Source organism: Heteronotia binoei, chromosome 1, assembly GCF_032191835.1.
Source record: "Heteronotia binoei isolate CCM8104 ecotype False Entrance Well chromosome 1, APGP_CSIRO_Hbin_v1, whole genome shotgun sequence".
Lineage (NCBI taxonomy): Eukaryota > Metazoa > Chordata > Lepidosauria > Squamata > Gekkonidae > Heteronotia > Heteronotia binoei.
Window position 1 is genome coordinate 162,374,326 of NC_083223.1, and position 16,076 is coordinate 162,390,401.

General features: G+C 39.3%; 1 protein-coding gene across 1 annotated transcript in view; it reads left to right on the forward strand.

Annotated features, from left to right (window-relative positions):
* Positions 1-13,803, forward strand: part of CHRM3 (cholinergic receptor muscarinic 3) — a 160,037-nt gene extending 146,234 nt beyond the window's left edge. The window contains exon 2 of the mRNA XM_060243367.1: positions 11,138-13,803. Coding sequence (XP_060099350.1) covers positions 11,138-12,947 — 1,810 coding nt within the window. The 3' untranslated portion in view covers positions 12,948-13,803. The remainder of the gene's footprint in view (positions 1-11,137) is intronic.
* Positions 13,804-16,076: the final 2,273 nt, after the last annotated feature.

Here is a 16,076-nt window from a genome sequence, read left to right on the forward strand (position 1 = left end):
CTGTGTTGGGGTGGGGGGAGAGATGGAACCGCTAGGAACAGTTTTTTGAGCTGTAGAGGGATAAGGAAACAAGAAAGTTATTCATTCAGGTGGAGATCCTTTCATCAGAAGAAACTTCTCAGCGGATACAAGTATATGAGTGTGTTCATGCAGCTCAGAGAGAAGCTCTGTAGACCCATTATCACAGTGTGCAGGAGAAACATGGAGGGGCAGCAGGCACTTCATTGATAGACTTCCTACATGTACCTGCCTTAACATGGACACAGCACCTACCCCTGAACATGCATACATGTGTAAATGTCAGCACTATGGTTAGGAGCACTGGAAGGGCAGCATTCTTCATCTTAGGGATGCTGCATTTGTGTATACATTTTACCCTTCAGGCAAACATGCATAGGCAGGAGGCAGGGCCAGCATACTCTTCCTCTGTTTGCATTGGTACATTCATTCATATGGGAAACCTGTGGGTTGCAGGAGTCATTTTGCCCCAACTCCAAGCCTAGAGCCAGATCTGGTTGTTTAGTGTAAGGGGAATTCAAGGAGACATCAGATTTTCAGATTCAAAAGTGGAAAGGAAGTCATGAGAAATGAAACTGCCATCTAAGCCTTCCAAAACAAACAACTCTTGCAAAAGAGGAGTATTCTTCTGGGTACTTTCCCCTTCATCTGTCAATCAGCAGTGACTTCACAAAGGCTTTCTTCATTCTTTATAAGCAGCAATCCACTAGCACCTCTTTGCTTCTCCTCTCATGAGTCTGAACATTAGATGGTTCTTTCTGGTGCTTATTGACAAATGTATAATGTTGGTTTTTCCTGGGTTTCTATTTCTAGTGGTGGCTTAGTTTATCTGTCTGTGTCTATTTGTGTAACTAAATTCTATGAGTTGTGTGCAACTGAATAGGGTGTGCCTACAATTGATTTGTCTGAAATGAAAGGGAATGAATTAGGGAACATACTGAGGGTTCAGTACATTCTGTGGAACACAGCAGTGTGCCCACCACCTTGGATGTTTACACTGCATGAATGCTCACCCTTCTCAGAGGTGGAGTACATTGTGTCCAGATGCCTTTTTCTGTTTGCCTCACCTTGGTATATGTGCAGGTGACACATCATTCAGTAAGAACATTGTGCTATATTTGTACTTGGAATGTGGAGATAAAGTGAAGGCTCAACTGGCCAAGATGGTGTGGCATTATGTATCTCTCACTATGAACATCTGGAAAAGTCAGAGTGCCCAGCATGCCTACCTATTCCTAACTGCTCACTGTTGGCAGCAGCATATAGAAGAAGTACCTTTCTCCATGCTTAGGTTCTCAACCTTTCTGCCTCTCGGCCATCACCTCATTGTAGGTGAATGCCTATGCAGCAGCCACTTCTTGTACTGCCATAAGGGTTTCATAGCGACAGATGGCTATTCCAACGTGAGCAAAAGATTAAGGGAAGCTGTGGGCATGTTGCATTGCTCCCATACTTTATATGGCAATAATGGGTACCCCCTATCAATGAGGGCAGGAAGGGTGGCTCTATTTCTTTCATAATCAGGTAGGAAGAATCTCTTGGAGAAGGGAGTAAAATGCTGGAAAATTTCATCCAAACATGTAACAGAAATGTGCTTCCTATTTAAACCAGCAGAAAATGAATGATTAAAATAATGGACAAAAAGAAAACAATATTTTTCAAAACAAGTTTAAACAAATATGAAAGGGTATTTGCACATCCCCACTGCACAGAGATGTTTTCCAAATTGTGCTTAACTTTCCAAGAGCTTTGGGAACAAAAGTGTTTCTTGACATATTGATGTCTATTTCTGTGACACTGCCATATTAACAAGGAATCATACCTTTAACCCCTGGTTGCTACAATGCTATTGCTAATGATATTTATACCAAGTTATAGTTAGAATAAAGCCTGGTTCATGGGGAATAAGGTGGCAGAGAGCCAGAGGAGTAGAATGGATGGCACCACTCAAATCTGTGGGTAGAAGATTTTGGATGGCATTTCAGAATGCTCCATTATTCTCAATGCACCCTCAAAACAGAAAGAGGCACTGCAAGCAAAGACCTTTCCTACCCACTGTGCTCGCTGTATATGTGCAGGAGCTTTATATGCAAGGGAATATTCAAACCTGGAGTCCCCTGCCTGCAGCCAGAAGTGGTGTTATCTATCATTACCACATCATCACTTGATCACATAATTGCCACCTACTTCTGCATGTGTGAATGACACCTAAAAAGACACGATACAGATGGGATAAGGTTCACACTTGCAGTTAAATGATCAGTTTGGTTTCAGTTCTCTGTGGCATTTTATTTGACTTTAACATAAGCACATAAGAGAAGTCACGTTGGATCAGGCCAATGGCCCATCCAGTCCAACACTCTGTCACACAGTGGCCCCCCCAAAAAACCCCAACTGCCATCAGGAGGTTCACAAATGGGACTAGAAGCCCTTCCACCTTGCCCCCCCCAAGCACCAAGAATACAGAGCATCATTGCCCCAGACAGTTCCAATAATATACTGTGGCTAATAGCCACTGATGGACCTCTGCTCCATATGTTTATCCAATCCCCTCTTGAAGCTGTCTATGCTTGTAGCCGCTGCCACCTCCTGTGGCCACATGTTAATCACCCTTTGGATGAAGAAGTACTTCCTTTTATCTGTTCTAACCCAACTGTTTCATTGAATGCCCACGAGTTCTTGTATTGTATTTCACTCTTTTAATGGACAATGCCATCACTCTGCAAATAGCCAACAACAGCAAGAAAAACCTGGAAACCATATCCAGGTCTCACCTTGGTAAAGAGGGACTACAGGAGAGGGATAAAGAAAGCCCTCAGAAATAGAAAGAGAAGATGGCCCATGGAACTCCTCTGTTGTGAAGTACAACAGCAAGTGTGGATCCTAATTTTCTTGCCCAGAATGCTGTTTCAGAAACTGTGTGCGCTCAGGCCTTCAAATGGACTGCAAGCACAGAATGTCATGGTGGTATGCAACAGAGTCCTTTCCAGGTTGCAGGTGATAAGAAACCCATATAACACCAGTGTGTTTTACCCCACAGAACAAGTAGCTGGTCCAGAAAGGAAACAACAGAAAGAGGTACACACACACATTCCCTGGTCCCATTCCATATTTCCTCCTTCTCAAAACTAACATTTAAAAAAAAAAAAAAAAGATCCATTCAGATACTTCCTACCATCACATCTCTTTTTGGCCCATAGCATTTATTTATAGAAATACTTGATTTCTATATATAATATACCTGACTGTTACCATTATTTTGCAGTTTGTAGTATATCAAAGGGATTGTGTTTGTTTGAGTGTTCAAGATTGAAACTAGGGTAAATCCTCCCGTCCCGATATACTAAGGCATTTGCCTCACCTCATTGCACTATAGAAGAATCAACTATGGTACATAAAAAAGATTAGCAGTCAGCTGCTCAGGTTTTCAAAGTGGGACAAACTTCAGAATTCACCAAAAGTATTCAGACACTTCAGAATAATCATAAATGGCAAACAAGAGTGTGTAGCAAAAATCCTTTATGTTTGTGTCTTGCCTGTCCAAAGGAACTCAAAGTGGTGCTGTTGATTTAGGATTATTAGCATGATTATGTTGGTTATTCTTGATTGTGAAATAAACCAATGAGGTACTAACAGGAGAAGAGCTTTTTACTATACCTTTCATCACAAGCTGTACATCAAAAACGGACAGAAAAAGATTATAATGTTCAATAAGGTCACACTGATAGCTATTGTCTATAAGGTGCGACTTTATTGTATACAGCTTTGCAATAAATAATGGCAAATACCAACCACTATTTTTCAGCCCAAGAGAGCCGGAGATTATAAATCTGCAGTAGTGATAAATGTCAAATTGATACAATTGTTCTTTTACAAAAGCAAAGAATTGTTCTGAATTTCTTCACTTTGTTTTGTAAATAGTTTATCACATAACCAAATTACTGTTTGATTTATCAGTACTCCACAGCCACAGTCTCATATTACACAGGGGGTTAATATTTTGAGTTCAGCTGAAGGAAACTGAAGGAACAGACCATGTACTTTTATCCTGTAGATTCTACTGTGATTTACGTGCATCTTATCTAGATCCTATATTGCAATCCCTGGAGGGTAAATCTGATGAAAGCAAGACAGCAAGTTTACTAGCCTCAAATAAGGCTGAAACCATCAAAGTGGTGGCAATAAGTGTGCTTATAAGAGGATAAGTCTGTTTAGAATGTTTAATTAACCACCTTTTTCCCTCCCTTGATTTGATACTGTTGTTGTTATGCCAATAAAGGTTCTGTGACTCTGTTAGGCACACATTTTGGGACATTATTCTGGATTAATCTCTGTGTTTACACAGAATTGTGAATTTAGATTATTAGGTTATAACTTAGATATAACCATTTATGATTGCATCATACATAGAACACTATAAGAGTTAGAAATCAGTTAAGAGGACCAGCAGCACAAAAACCCCTTCCTACAGATTTGAGTGTAATACAGGGATTTCTTGTTTGAGTTTATATACTGATCACTCCTCAAAAATGCAGCAGATTTGTTTGATACTTAATTGGTTAGATAAATTTTTATATCTTCTCTTTGAATCTTGTGTGCAAACTTTCACGTACAGCACAATCTTATGCATTTTTACTTGAAAGTAAATTCCTTGGATTCTAATGGAGCTTACCTTCAAGTAAGCTTACATAGCATTGCATCTTTAATTATCTTTTCCACATATTTGACATTAGACATTAAGCATCTCCTATATAAACCTTGCTAGCGATTTTTTTTAGGGGGGGGGGAGGGAGGGTTTTCAATTGCATGTTTATTGCACCATCTAGTGGATGCTACATGATATTTTTTAAAATCAGTTTTTGAAAAAACAAGCTATGAATTTAGGGACTACTGATCACACTGAACTCCTTTCAGAGTTTATTTTTCTTTTAATGAAAAAAGAGTATGTATGTCATGGTTCTAACTATTACAGAAAGGTTAATTATATATAACAACAATATACATTTTAAATGTGGCCTTTCTGCTCATGGTATGACATGGTAAGGTTTTGATTCATATAAGGTTTCATATTTCTAGTGGGTTTTTAAAAATGATTAAATTGGAACAGAAAACTGGGTACCTGCACCTGTGATCACAAATGCCTTCCTCGCCTAGCTTCATTAGTGACTAGATATTTTCACGGAGGCATTATCAATCACTTCTTAGGCAGAATAGAGTAGAACTGATGAATGTGAGGCTGAAAACCAGCATGCTTTTTTAAAAAAAGGTGTAGATTGCTGTTGTTGAATCAGAGCTGGCATGGAGATAGACACTCAGCCATCAAATTCACTGAGTGACTGTGGTCTGTCACTATCCCTCAGCCTAATTTACCTTGACAAACCTACAGCATTGTTGTAAGGATAAAATGTAAAAGGGTCACACTGTAACAATATGATTTTAATTTCATTTCATTTTTAAAATTTATATCCCACCCTATCCCGCAAGCTATAAAAATGGTACAATTGAATTACTGTGGTAATGTTCTGTGTAATTTAAAAAATCTATTACCTTTCTCAGTCAGAAAAAAAATTGTGTACCATAGAGTTTTGGCCTGGTCTTAGAGAGCCATGATGTCATTTCCAGAATTTTCCAGCAATGACATTATGCCAATGCCCATTTGCCATGCCTCTGTCCCGTTGCAACTCTAATTCTCTGGGATCTGCCCCTCTCTTTTCCAACCCATTTCTGTCATGTCTCCAGAATCCTCATGTAACAACCAAGTGCAGGTTTGTCAGGTCTCTGTTAGGTTGCATTTGGCTTGAAGGTCCAAAGTTATGCATCTCTAATTTATGCAAGATTAGCTTGTTCTAGTAGGGCACACACACTCACACACAATTAGGTCTGTGAAGCTGCCCTGTGCAAGAGCAGCTTTTGAACACAGATTGGCTTTGGCCAGAAGTAGATAAGAACATGTCCCTGCACATGAGTTATATGGGGAGGGTGGAAAGAGACAAAGAGGCTCTATTTGTATACATGGGTTTGGAAGGAAAAACTCCTATATTCTATATAACACCATGCATGAGATCATATTTCTTTTATAACATCCCAGTTCATTTTAGGACAAGTTGCTAAACCCAAAATCAAAGTGACATAGCTAAATTCATTTCTGGAAGGCCTCACTGAAATACATTTCAATCATTTAGGAGTGGCTGCAAAGCAGCTCAAAAAATTATGAGGCGTTTGGGTCACAGAGCTTCTGGAATATGAAATGTGATGTACTTCTCCCTTTTGGTACAGAAAGTGCCAGTATCACTTGAATCCATATGCTTGATGGTAGCTTATAGTTAAAATGTATTATTAATAAAGCATATATTAAAGTCACATGTGGCAGTTTCATATATTTCATATATTCTGATTAAAACAGAATTAATATTGCCAAAAAAACTGATGAGATTTGGTTACTTAATTTATAAATAAGAATCTCTGAGGCTGATCTTTGTGAAATTTTACTTAACAAAGTTTTAGCTTCTTAAAATCAGTTTACCATAAGATTATAGAGATGGCATTAATTCAATTATGCACTAATGTGCCAAATAATTCACACTATTACAAAATTGAAACAAAAAAGAGTCAATTTTATATTGACTCCTCACAGCTATTTAGAGTGTTGATGTGATTTCTGCCAGAGCAGCACAAATCAAAAAGATTTTAAAAGATGAGTCTCTTTGGGGCAATATGACTAAGCTTGCTTGTTTGTTTTTAACCAAGATGTCTGTGGGGGTAGATTAAGCCTCAATGAAATCTTTATCTAGGTGGTAGCCTTTGCAGGGGAGGGGTGGGGGGCTTGTAGCAAGAACTCCTTTGTATATTAGGCCACACACCCCTGATGTAGCTAATCCTCCAAGAGTTTACAGGGATCAAAAAATGAATGGGAAAAAAGAAGCCCAAACCAAGCTATAGGGGATGGTGCACAACAGCTGTCCAATCATGTGAAATCACCCCATGGACGGGATAGGGATGTCTTGCAGGGGAGCATGTGGACAGTTTAGGATGTTTCTTTCTGAGCCGGCCCTATTTGAGATGCCTCCCATGCACCCCAAACTGCCTGACTGTTAGCAGCCAATGTTTTTTGAAAGACAAAATGATGGTACCTGGGTTGTAGTCTCAGAGCAGAAGCCAAAAGGCTACGTGATGTTTTCTGGCTACTCAGGGGTCAGGGACAGCACCCAAGAGTTAAAGGAGTAAAGGGATGAAGCCTACAGAAAATGCTGTTCTCATTTATTGTATGTGCTTACAAGTCTGCTGCCAAAAGACTTTACCATCCACATATGGCCTCTCCAAATCAATTTAACACTGGTAAGCCAGACATGAAATGCATACTGACCCACTGTGACAGCACACATCAATGAAACTTAATATTAAGCAAATGTATTTGGAAGACATATTTTTAATTGATTATCACACCAATTTTGCAATTAGCCAATAATCATATAAAAAATCTTGGATTGAAAATACATACTGAATTGATCATTCACAGAAGTAAGCCAACTGAATGAAGGGTGCAGCTCAAGTCACAATATTCATTATACAGTCAGGGAATTAAGTATTTAGAAAACATTTACCCATTGTGCACACATGCATACACTATACTATTTCAAATATTTTCATGCACATGACACATACCTTCTTACTTTCTTACCCAGAGAGGCAAAAGTGTTGTTCAGATAAGGGTTGATAGCTCTTGGCAGGCACAAAACTGGCAGGAGGTGGGACCTAACTGAGACCCATCTACCCGGGGATGGTCTAATGAGGTCAAAAGGTAGTGCTGAAGTAGCCAGAAGGCAAATCAAAATAAACATATTTAATCTGTGGTGTACAGGAGGGATGGGCATGAACCAAACAACAAACTGTGGTTTGAACATTAACCGGGCCAGCTCATGGTTCATTTTGAACTGGTTGGTTGTATTGTGCCATCTCTGAACCAAAAAACAAACCACATTTTTCCACGGAGATCAGGAATGAGGTCACCAGTTAGGAGAATCTCACTTTATTCTATGTTGGGGGTAGGGAGACACACACACTGCCTCAAGGAGCACTATCCCCTGACCTAGGTGCTGCTGCCTTACCAAACATGACAACAACTTATTTCTAAATTATACTAATTTGCAAATTTTCCTTCTGCTGTATAGCCACTTTTATGTAGCTATGTGTATAAATGTGGCCAAAGAGGTGAAAAAAATATCAAATAATATTTTGCCTGTTTTAGTATAATATACAGGTTTTTGTGGCAGTTTATATTATTAAAACCTTCCCTAACTTGCAGATTGAAATCCAGCAAAGTTTAAACTACTTCAGCACACTAGCAAAGCAATCCAAAACAGAAATCACAAGCTTGCCCATTATCCTGGCTGTACACAGAGATCAGAGTTTGAATACTAAGTATGTAGTTACCAATTGTGTGTCCTTTGTTTGGGCTCACATCCAAAGCTGACCACAAAATAGACTCCAGCTTCAAAAGAGAAGTATTCCAGAGCCTTCTGAGGACAGCAGAAAAATAGGGTGTGTAGATTTATAGGAGAAGGAAGGACTGTAGCTTAACATAGTGTGAAAGCAATCAAATACTCCAAAAATATTTCATGTTGTTAAGAGACCATCCTACAGAAACATCGACTTTAAATGTTGCCGAAGGCAGGTGGTGGTGCATCTGTTATGGCTATGTCAGGAACTAGATTTTATTCCTTTTTTGTTTACCAGCAGCTTTTAGAGATCTATATTTAGACTCCTTTCAGAGTGTCTTTCCCTTTGAAAATGTTTTTCATTTGCTTCAGTGCTATGGAAGTTTTGTTAATGTGATGGATGTTAATGTGAGCATATAGCTTAAACCAAATAAGATTATGGATCTGCCTAGTTCAGTACTGTCACCTCTAAGTAGCAGCAACTCCCTAAACTAGATATTTCTAAGGGCGAAGATCAGGACTTTTTTTGTAGAAAAAGTCCAACAGGAAGTCATTTGCATAATTGGCCACACCCCCTGATGCCAAGCCAGCCAGAACTGTGTTCCTGTGTGTTGCTGCTCAAAGGGCTTTTTTTCTGGGGGAACACAGTGGAATGGAGTTTCAAAATCTCTTTGTGGAAACAAAATTCTCCAACAAAATTTAAAAGTTAATGAGAAGCCCCCTTCATTTCCCTCTTGAAAGTTCCAGCACCTCTTTTTTACAGAATAAAAGCCTTGCTAAGGGCTGTTACCTTGCAAGTTTTTTTAAATCAGAGACAACAAAGATTGACCTTTGAAATCTCCTCCTCTTCCTCCTTCCTAATTTCATGTATTTTCTCAAAATATGTTGCTACTCCAAACAGTGGAATGATCCAGGAATTAAAGTACAGAATCTAGTGCAACAGCACAACAGGACCTTCTCATTTATATTCCCCAAAATGTTGCTGTCTTAAGTAATCAGTTGTGGTGTAGTGTGGTCAGTGAAGACCTGAATATTTGTTATTAGTTCCTTTTACCCTTTAGTGTTTCTACTGAATCTCCCCTCTTATGTTTGTACTGATCCCCTAACAATGTGATAGGGAGTCAAGAATTGTATTTCTTCCTCTCCCACTATCTTTCAGATCATCATCTGTCAGCATACTGAAATGTATTTCTTTCCTTCCTTGTTGTTCATTTGATTTAGTTGATACCAATTTAAAGGGCTTATCCATCATGATACAAATACAGTCACTCTGTGTACACTGCAATGAACACAGCTCATCAACCCAACAAACATCAGCTCACACCTCTTCCAATTTCATTCATTGTATCTGCTAGGAACATATCAAAAGGGTTATGCTGGTGTGAGGCTTATGTGATTCCCTTTCAATTTTGTTATAGGGTTTGGCAATGTTCAGTTTTTCAAGGCCTTCTTCTCCACCTCCATGCAATCATAACTTGAGCCAGCTACTGCATCATTTAACATATGAGCTTCTTTACCACTGCATCCCATTGCCATTTTGATTTCCACCAAGATAAAACCCCTCCACTGAAAAGCACTATATCTATTTTCAGGGAAAACAAAATCACTGGCTGTGGTATTTGATTTGAGAAAGTTGTTTCACTCAAGTAATCTTGGGATGTTTCAGAATTCACAATTAATACACATCCATGAACTTGCCCTATGTTTCCCTTTACAACATTGGCTCTTCATGTTTTAATGCTAAATAAATGTGAACTCTTATTTTCAACTTTGCACTACTTCCCTAGTTTTCTCCATGGTTATGCTGCATTCCCACCCTTTCTTTGATTGCTGTAATCAATGTTGTCCTTTTCTTCTAGAGTTCCTTCTATCCCTGGGTTATGATTAGGTCCTCCTGGTAGCCAGCAATTTCCATACAGTGGCACTTGTAATCAGATAGATTGACTTAGACTAGTTTAAACTGTTTTATTACTGGTTAGCCGCTTCTGTTGCTGCTGTTATTTGGACTTGTTTAATTGCCCCATCCTGGCCTAGATCAGGCTCTGGGTGATGAATAACAGATAAACAATACAAAAATTAAAGTTAAAACATTTCAGTGATAAAAAATTCTTGATGGTGTCCCACTAATTAAATTCTCCTTCCAAACTGTCAGAGCATACATTGGCGGGGGAGGGGGGGGAGGAAAAAACTTCTGAAGTATGCACTTAATTAGTATGGCTACTTATTAGGAGCAATGCTTTCTATGATTTATAAAATATTTAAAATAGATTCTGAAAAAAAATAGGATAATAATTCTGAGAAAGTGTTCCTGACCCTCTTGGGCATATTTTTTTTCTATGAAAGGATCAACAAGATATTTTAATGCTTGCTGTGGTGATCATATATAGAGTAACATTAGTTTTCAATAATTTTTATGTGAAGTATTACATATACATCATTAAGAATTTCAAGTGTTACATTTCCTGCAGATAATTCTATATATATTTTTAAACAATAGAGCCATCATTTTATAAAGTTTAGATTGCAAAGTTTTTAAATTTTGTTAACTCCCAAATTGAAAACGATGTGTATAACATAAATATCTGTCGATGCTCAGTTGATAATAATAAATTTAACAGAGGCAGCAGAAATGTAACCAGTGCTAATTTTCTTTTTCCTTCTTCTCTGTCCCCATCCCATTGCAGAATATGTCAGAACGTCACAATGGTCCTGCCTAACAACAGTACAGTTTCTTCCTTGGTTTCAAATGTGAGTTCCTTTTGGAATCGAGACTTGGAAAGAACAGAGCTTCTCAATGGTGCACCATCGTTCACTAGCAACTATGGCCTCTCTAATGAGAGCTTCTCATTTACCACCATGAAAACAATCAACCAAACTGTTCCTGATCCCCTGGGGGGACATGCTGTCTGGCAAGTTGTCTTAATTGCCTTCTTCACTGGCATTGTGTCTCTTGTGACCATCATTGGAAACATCTTGGTGATTGTGGCATTTAAAGTCAACAAACAGCTAAAAACTGTTAACAACTATTTCCTTCTTAGCCTTGCTTGTGCAGATTTGATAATTGGTATTATTTCCATGAATCTTTTCACCACATATATCATCATGGGTCGTTGGGCTTTGGGAAATTTAGCCTGTGACCTGTGGCTCTCCATCGACTATGTTGCCAGCAATGCCTCTGTCATGAATCTCCTGGTCATAAGTTTTGACAGATATTTTTCCATCACTAGGCCGCTTACCTACAGAGCTAAACGAACAACCAGAAGGGCTGGAGTGATGATCGGATTAGCTTGGGTCATCTCATTCATCCTTTGGGCCCCTGCCATTCTCTTCTGGCAGTATTTTGTTGGTGAGCGAACTGTCGAGAAAGACAAATGTTACATCCAGTTTCTAACGGAACCAATCATCACTTTTGGCACTGCCATAGCTGCCTTTTATCTGCCTGTCACCATTATGAGTATTTTGTACTGGAGGATATACAAGGAGACAGAAAAGCGTACCAAAGAGCTAGCGGGACTCCAGGCCTCTGGCAGCGAAGCTGAGGCAGTGCGCTTTGTCAACAAAACAGGCAGCTCTAGAAGCTGCAGCAGCTATGAACTGCAGCAGCAGAACACAAAACGCTCCAACAGAAGAAAATATGGAGGGTGCCACTTCTGGATGACATCAAAAAGCTGGAAACCAAGCCCAGATCAGGTTGATCAGGAACACAGCAGCAGTGACAGCTGGAACAACAATGATGGTAATGCCTCTCTTGAGAACTCTGCCTCTTCCGATGAAGAAGATATTGCCTCAGAGACCAGAGCCATCTATTCCATTGTATTGAAGCTTCCAGGACATAGCACTATCCTCAACTCCACAAAACTACCTTCATCAGAAGACCTGCATGAGTCAGAGGAAGAACTAGAGAAGCTGGACACAGAGTCAAAAGAGAGGAAAACTAAAAAACTTCATCCAGAAAAGAGAATGGAGGATGGTGGAAACTTACAGAAGAGCTTTCCCAAGCTTTCAGCTCAATCAGGATCAGCAGCACAGCCAGGAAAGGCTTCAGATGGTATTTCAACAGGACCTAAGGCACCACCTGCTTTGCCTTTGTCCTTCAAAGAAGCTACCTTGGCCAAGAAGTTTGCCTTGAAGACAAGAAGTCAGATCACCAAGCGAAAACGAATGTCACTCATCAAAGAAAAGAAAGCTGCACAGACACTCAGTGCCATTTTGTTTGCCTTCATTATAACCTGGACTCCATACAACATTATGGTCCTGGTAAATACCTTTTGTGATCAATGTATTCCTACAACTTTTTGGAACTTGGGATACTGGCTTTGCTACATCAATAGCACAGTGAATCCTATGTGCTATGCACTGTGTAATAAAACATTCAGAACCACCTTCAAGATGTTACTCCTGTGTCAGTGTGACAAACGGAAACGGCGTAAACAACAGTACCAGCAGAGACAGTCAGTCATTTTTCATAAGCGGATTCCCCGGGAAGCTTCATAGAGTAGTATTTTTTTAACAATGGAAACAAATATTAAAGGGATTTCAGGCATGGGAGGGAGGGTGATTACTGGAGCTGATGACAAATATTTCATCTTCAAGGTGTGAAAAGAGCAGCCTGGTGTATGTATCTATCCTTTTAATACTTTCTGTTTAATGTAACTGTTTAAGCCACATTAAGCAAAAACAAACTACAAAGGTTTTACTATGAAACTGTGAGACATCTGAAGGCTGACTTTAAAAATTCCAAGAAGCTGCATAGCAACTATAAAAGCTGCTAAGGATCCAAACAATCCTCTAATTGCAAATCCACTCTGGGATCACAGGTGAGCACATGTAGTCCCAAGGGATCCAGTAGATTCCAACTCAAGTTTTCTGTTGAAATAGGCTTAGCAAAACTAGTTGGGATGTGTGTTTTCCGCACTGTATAGGTTGCCCAAAACTTTCTTGTTGTCCCAACAATTTCCCATTTTTTTTCTGGTTGGGGTATAACATCAATTCTTCCTAGTGCCCAGGTAATTAACCCTTTAACCAATGCAGAGCTTGTAGTCTATTTACCAGGAAAGACAATGCTTGTCTTTCTTGTTATGGAATAATTATGGAATGTGAGAAGTATAAAAGACCTTGCACATTATTTCCCAGATCTCATTTATATTTATTTATTTTTAACTTTTGGTTTTGCCTTAAAGTGGTGAAACCTACACTATTAATACATGCAACAATAAAGAACCGAGCAAAAGACATACCATCCACATGTTTTTGCAGTGGAACTAAACATCATCCTCATTTTTAATATACAGATGAACCCTAAAGAAAAGCTTGGTTCTTTCTCAACCAGAGATGTCAGGCTACATTTAAATGACATTTAAGTGACATTTAAGGCTACATTTAAGTGACATGAGATATTGAAATCTGATTATGGTCTTAAGCCAATTGAGAACACAGAATGCTGGGAATTGCAGTCAACATGAAATGCCATTGTCAGAGATTGTCTCAGCCTAGTTCTCAGATCTGGGTAGTACAAATGTTACCAGGCCAGTGCCCATTGTAGCCTTGGGATTTTTCCAGGCCCTATGGAAATCGGGTGATCCCTGTGCTGATCATGGGGTCTTAGCCCTTTTAAAGGGTTGAGAAGGGAGAGGAGGGAAACACTACCATGGAGTCAGTTTTTGGTTTTGATCCAGTGCCCTTTTTCAGGTGGCTGGAGAGAAGGAAGACCTTGTGGATCTCATGAATGAGCCGTTTTTCTGCAGCTGGTAGTGTATGGCAGCCTTCTAATCAGACTATACCAGCAGATTCTCAGGACCAGACTGTTTGCATACTGAGAAAACATTGTCAGACCTTGGGAAGGGTTATGTATTTTTTAAACAAACAAGCACTTGCCTGGCATTTTCCAAAATGCTTCTGAAAATTTTAAGTACCTTTTTTTACAGCTGTTAGTGGACACTTTTGTACAGAACAATGTAAGAAATGAATGTTAGGCAGGATGCAATTTCCAATAGCTAAGCATTCTCAGAAAGAGACAAAGGGCTTTAATATTTGTAGTTGAGACAAGACCAGTGATTCCTGGTATTTATGATGCAGTCTGTTCCTGTGATCCTGGGCACAACCTACCCCCTTGCTCATGCAATCCTCGTTTGTTGCAGTGATGTTTGCACAGGAGACGCTCCAAGTGGATTGTGCCTGTATTATTATATTTTATAAAAGTCAGGACTTCCCTCAGGAAAGGACTGTACTTTAAAGCATTGTTTCAGATCAGATTTATTTACATTTTGAAAAGTTTATATGTATATTATGATTTCAACAGACCAAGCTTTTTCGTAGCCCCCCCCCCCTTTTTTTTTTACTTGACACTCAGATTTAATGAAATAAAAATGCAGCTTCCTTTCTGAATGGGGGGGAAATCAGTGTTGTGAACACAGAGCTGGTATAAAAGCTGCTTTTGTATTCAGTGTGAGATGGTGTTTACAGATGATTTTGACAACAGTGGAAGTATATTAAATGGTGTCTGTGTATCTGAGCTATTTAATTTCATGTTATGTTTATATGAAGAAATATTTATACATAAATGCCACCACGATGTTTTATTTAAATGTTGATAAATATTGCTCTTCAGTCTTTAATTGTAATGTCCTTTAAAAATGAATCATAAAGGTGTTCTTGGGAAATGAACACAGCTTGCAGGTTGTATTTGAGCACACTGAAAAGAGATTGTTGACAGGCAACCAGTTGTTCATGCACTCTGCTATCTCAGCCTGGTCACATTACTAAGATTGCTTGTAGGTGAAGCGGCTATGTCAGAACTCAGCAAGTCACAGGGCTGGGCTCAGCTGGGTAGGCAGAGTGAAAGGGAGAAAGCTATCAAGCACAACAGGGAGATGGGCTAGGATTGTCACAGCTTTCTCCACTGAATCGCAGAGCCTTTAAAAGCTACGTGGTATGCATATATTCAACAGGTAAAGCTTTATCTCTCATAAAGAAGCTGTGCAAAGGAAGGCTTTACCTATTGGATTTCTACCTATGTCACCATACTAAAAGGCACAAGACCTCTGAAGGCAATATAGGGGTTTAGAATCTCTCTCTCTGTATATATCTTCCCTTACATGGTTGTTGTAAGGATAAAATAGAAAAGGGAAGAGCCATGTAAACCATCCTTCGCGAAAAGGTGGAATGAAAATGTAATAACTAAAGATGTGTTTGCATTGAGTACATGGCAGCTTTGGATATTTAGGGCTACCCACTAGGAGAGCTGGGTAAGGGATGCCCCCTCTGAGTTTGATTGACTGTCAAGTTGCATTTCAAAGAAAATGTATACCCCTTCCCCCAAGAATGACATATTTAGTTGTGCTTTAGAACAAAGCAGTAGACATGTGCACCTTTAAGACCAACTAAGTTTTATTCAGAAGCCACAATGTCTTTTTTTTTAAAGACAACAAACGCTGCTTTGGAAGGGACAGATTGGGAGCACAGAAACAGCAGGTTGGACTAATCCGTTCATTATTCCTTCCATGCTCTAAATAACCTTCCAAGCTGCTCCATCTCATGCAGTTTCAGCTATGCGTGCCCAAAGAAAGAGGCATGGATTTTGATATGCCTGGATCCATGGTCCCCAAAAGACACCCCATAAGATTG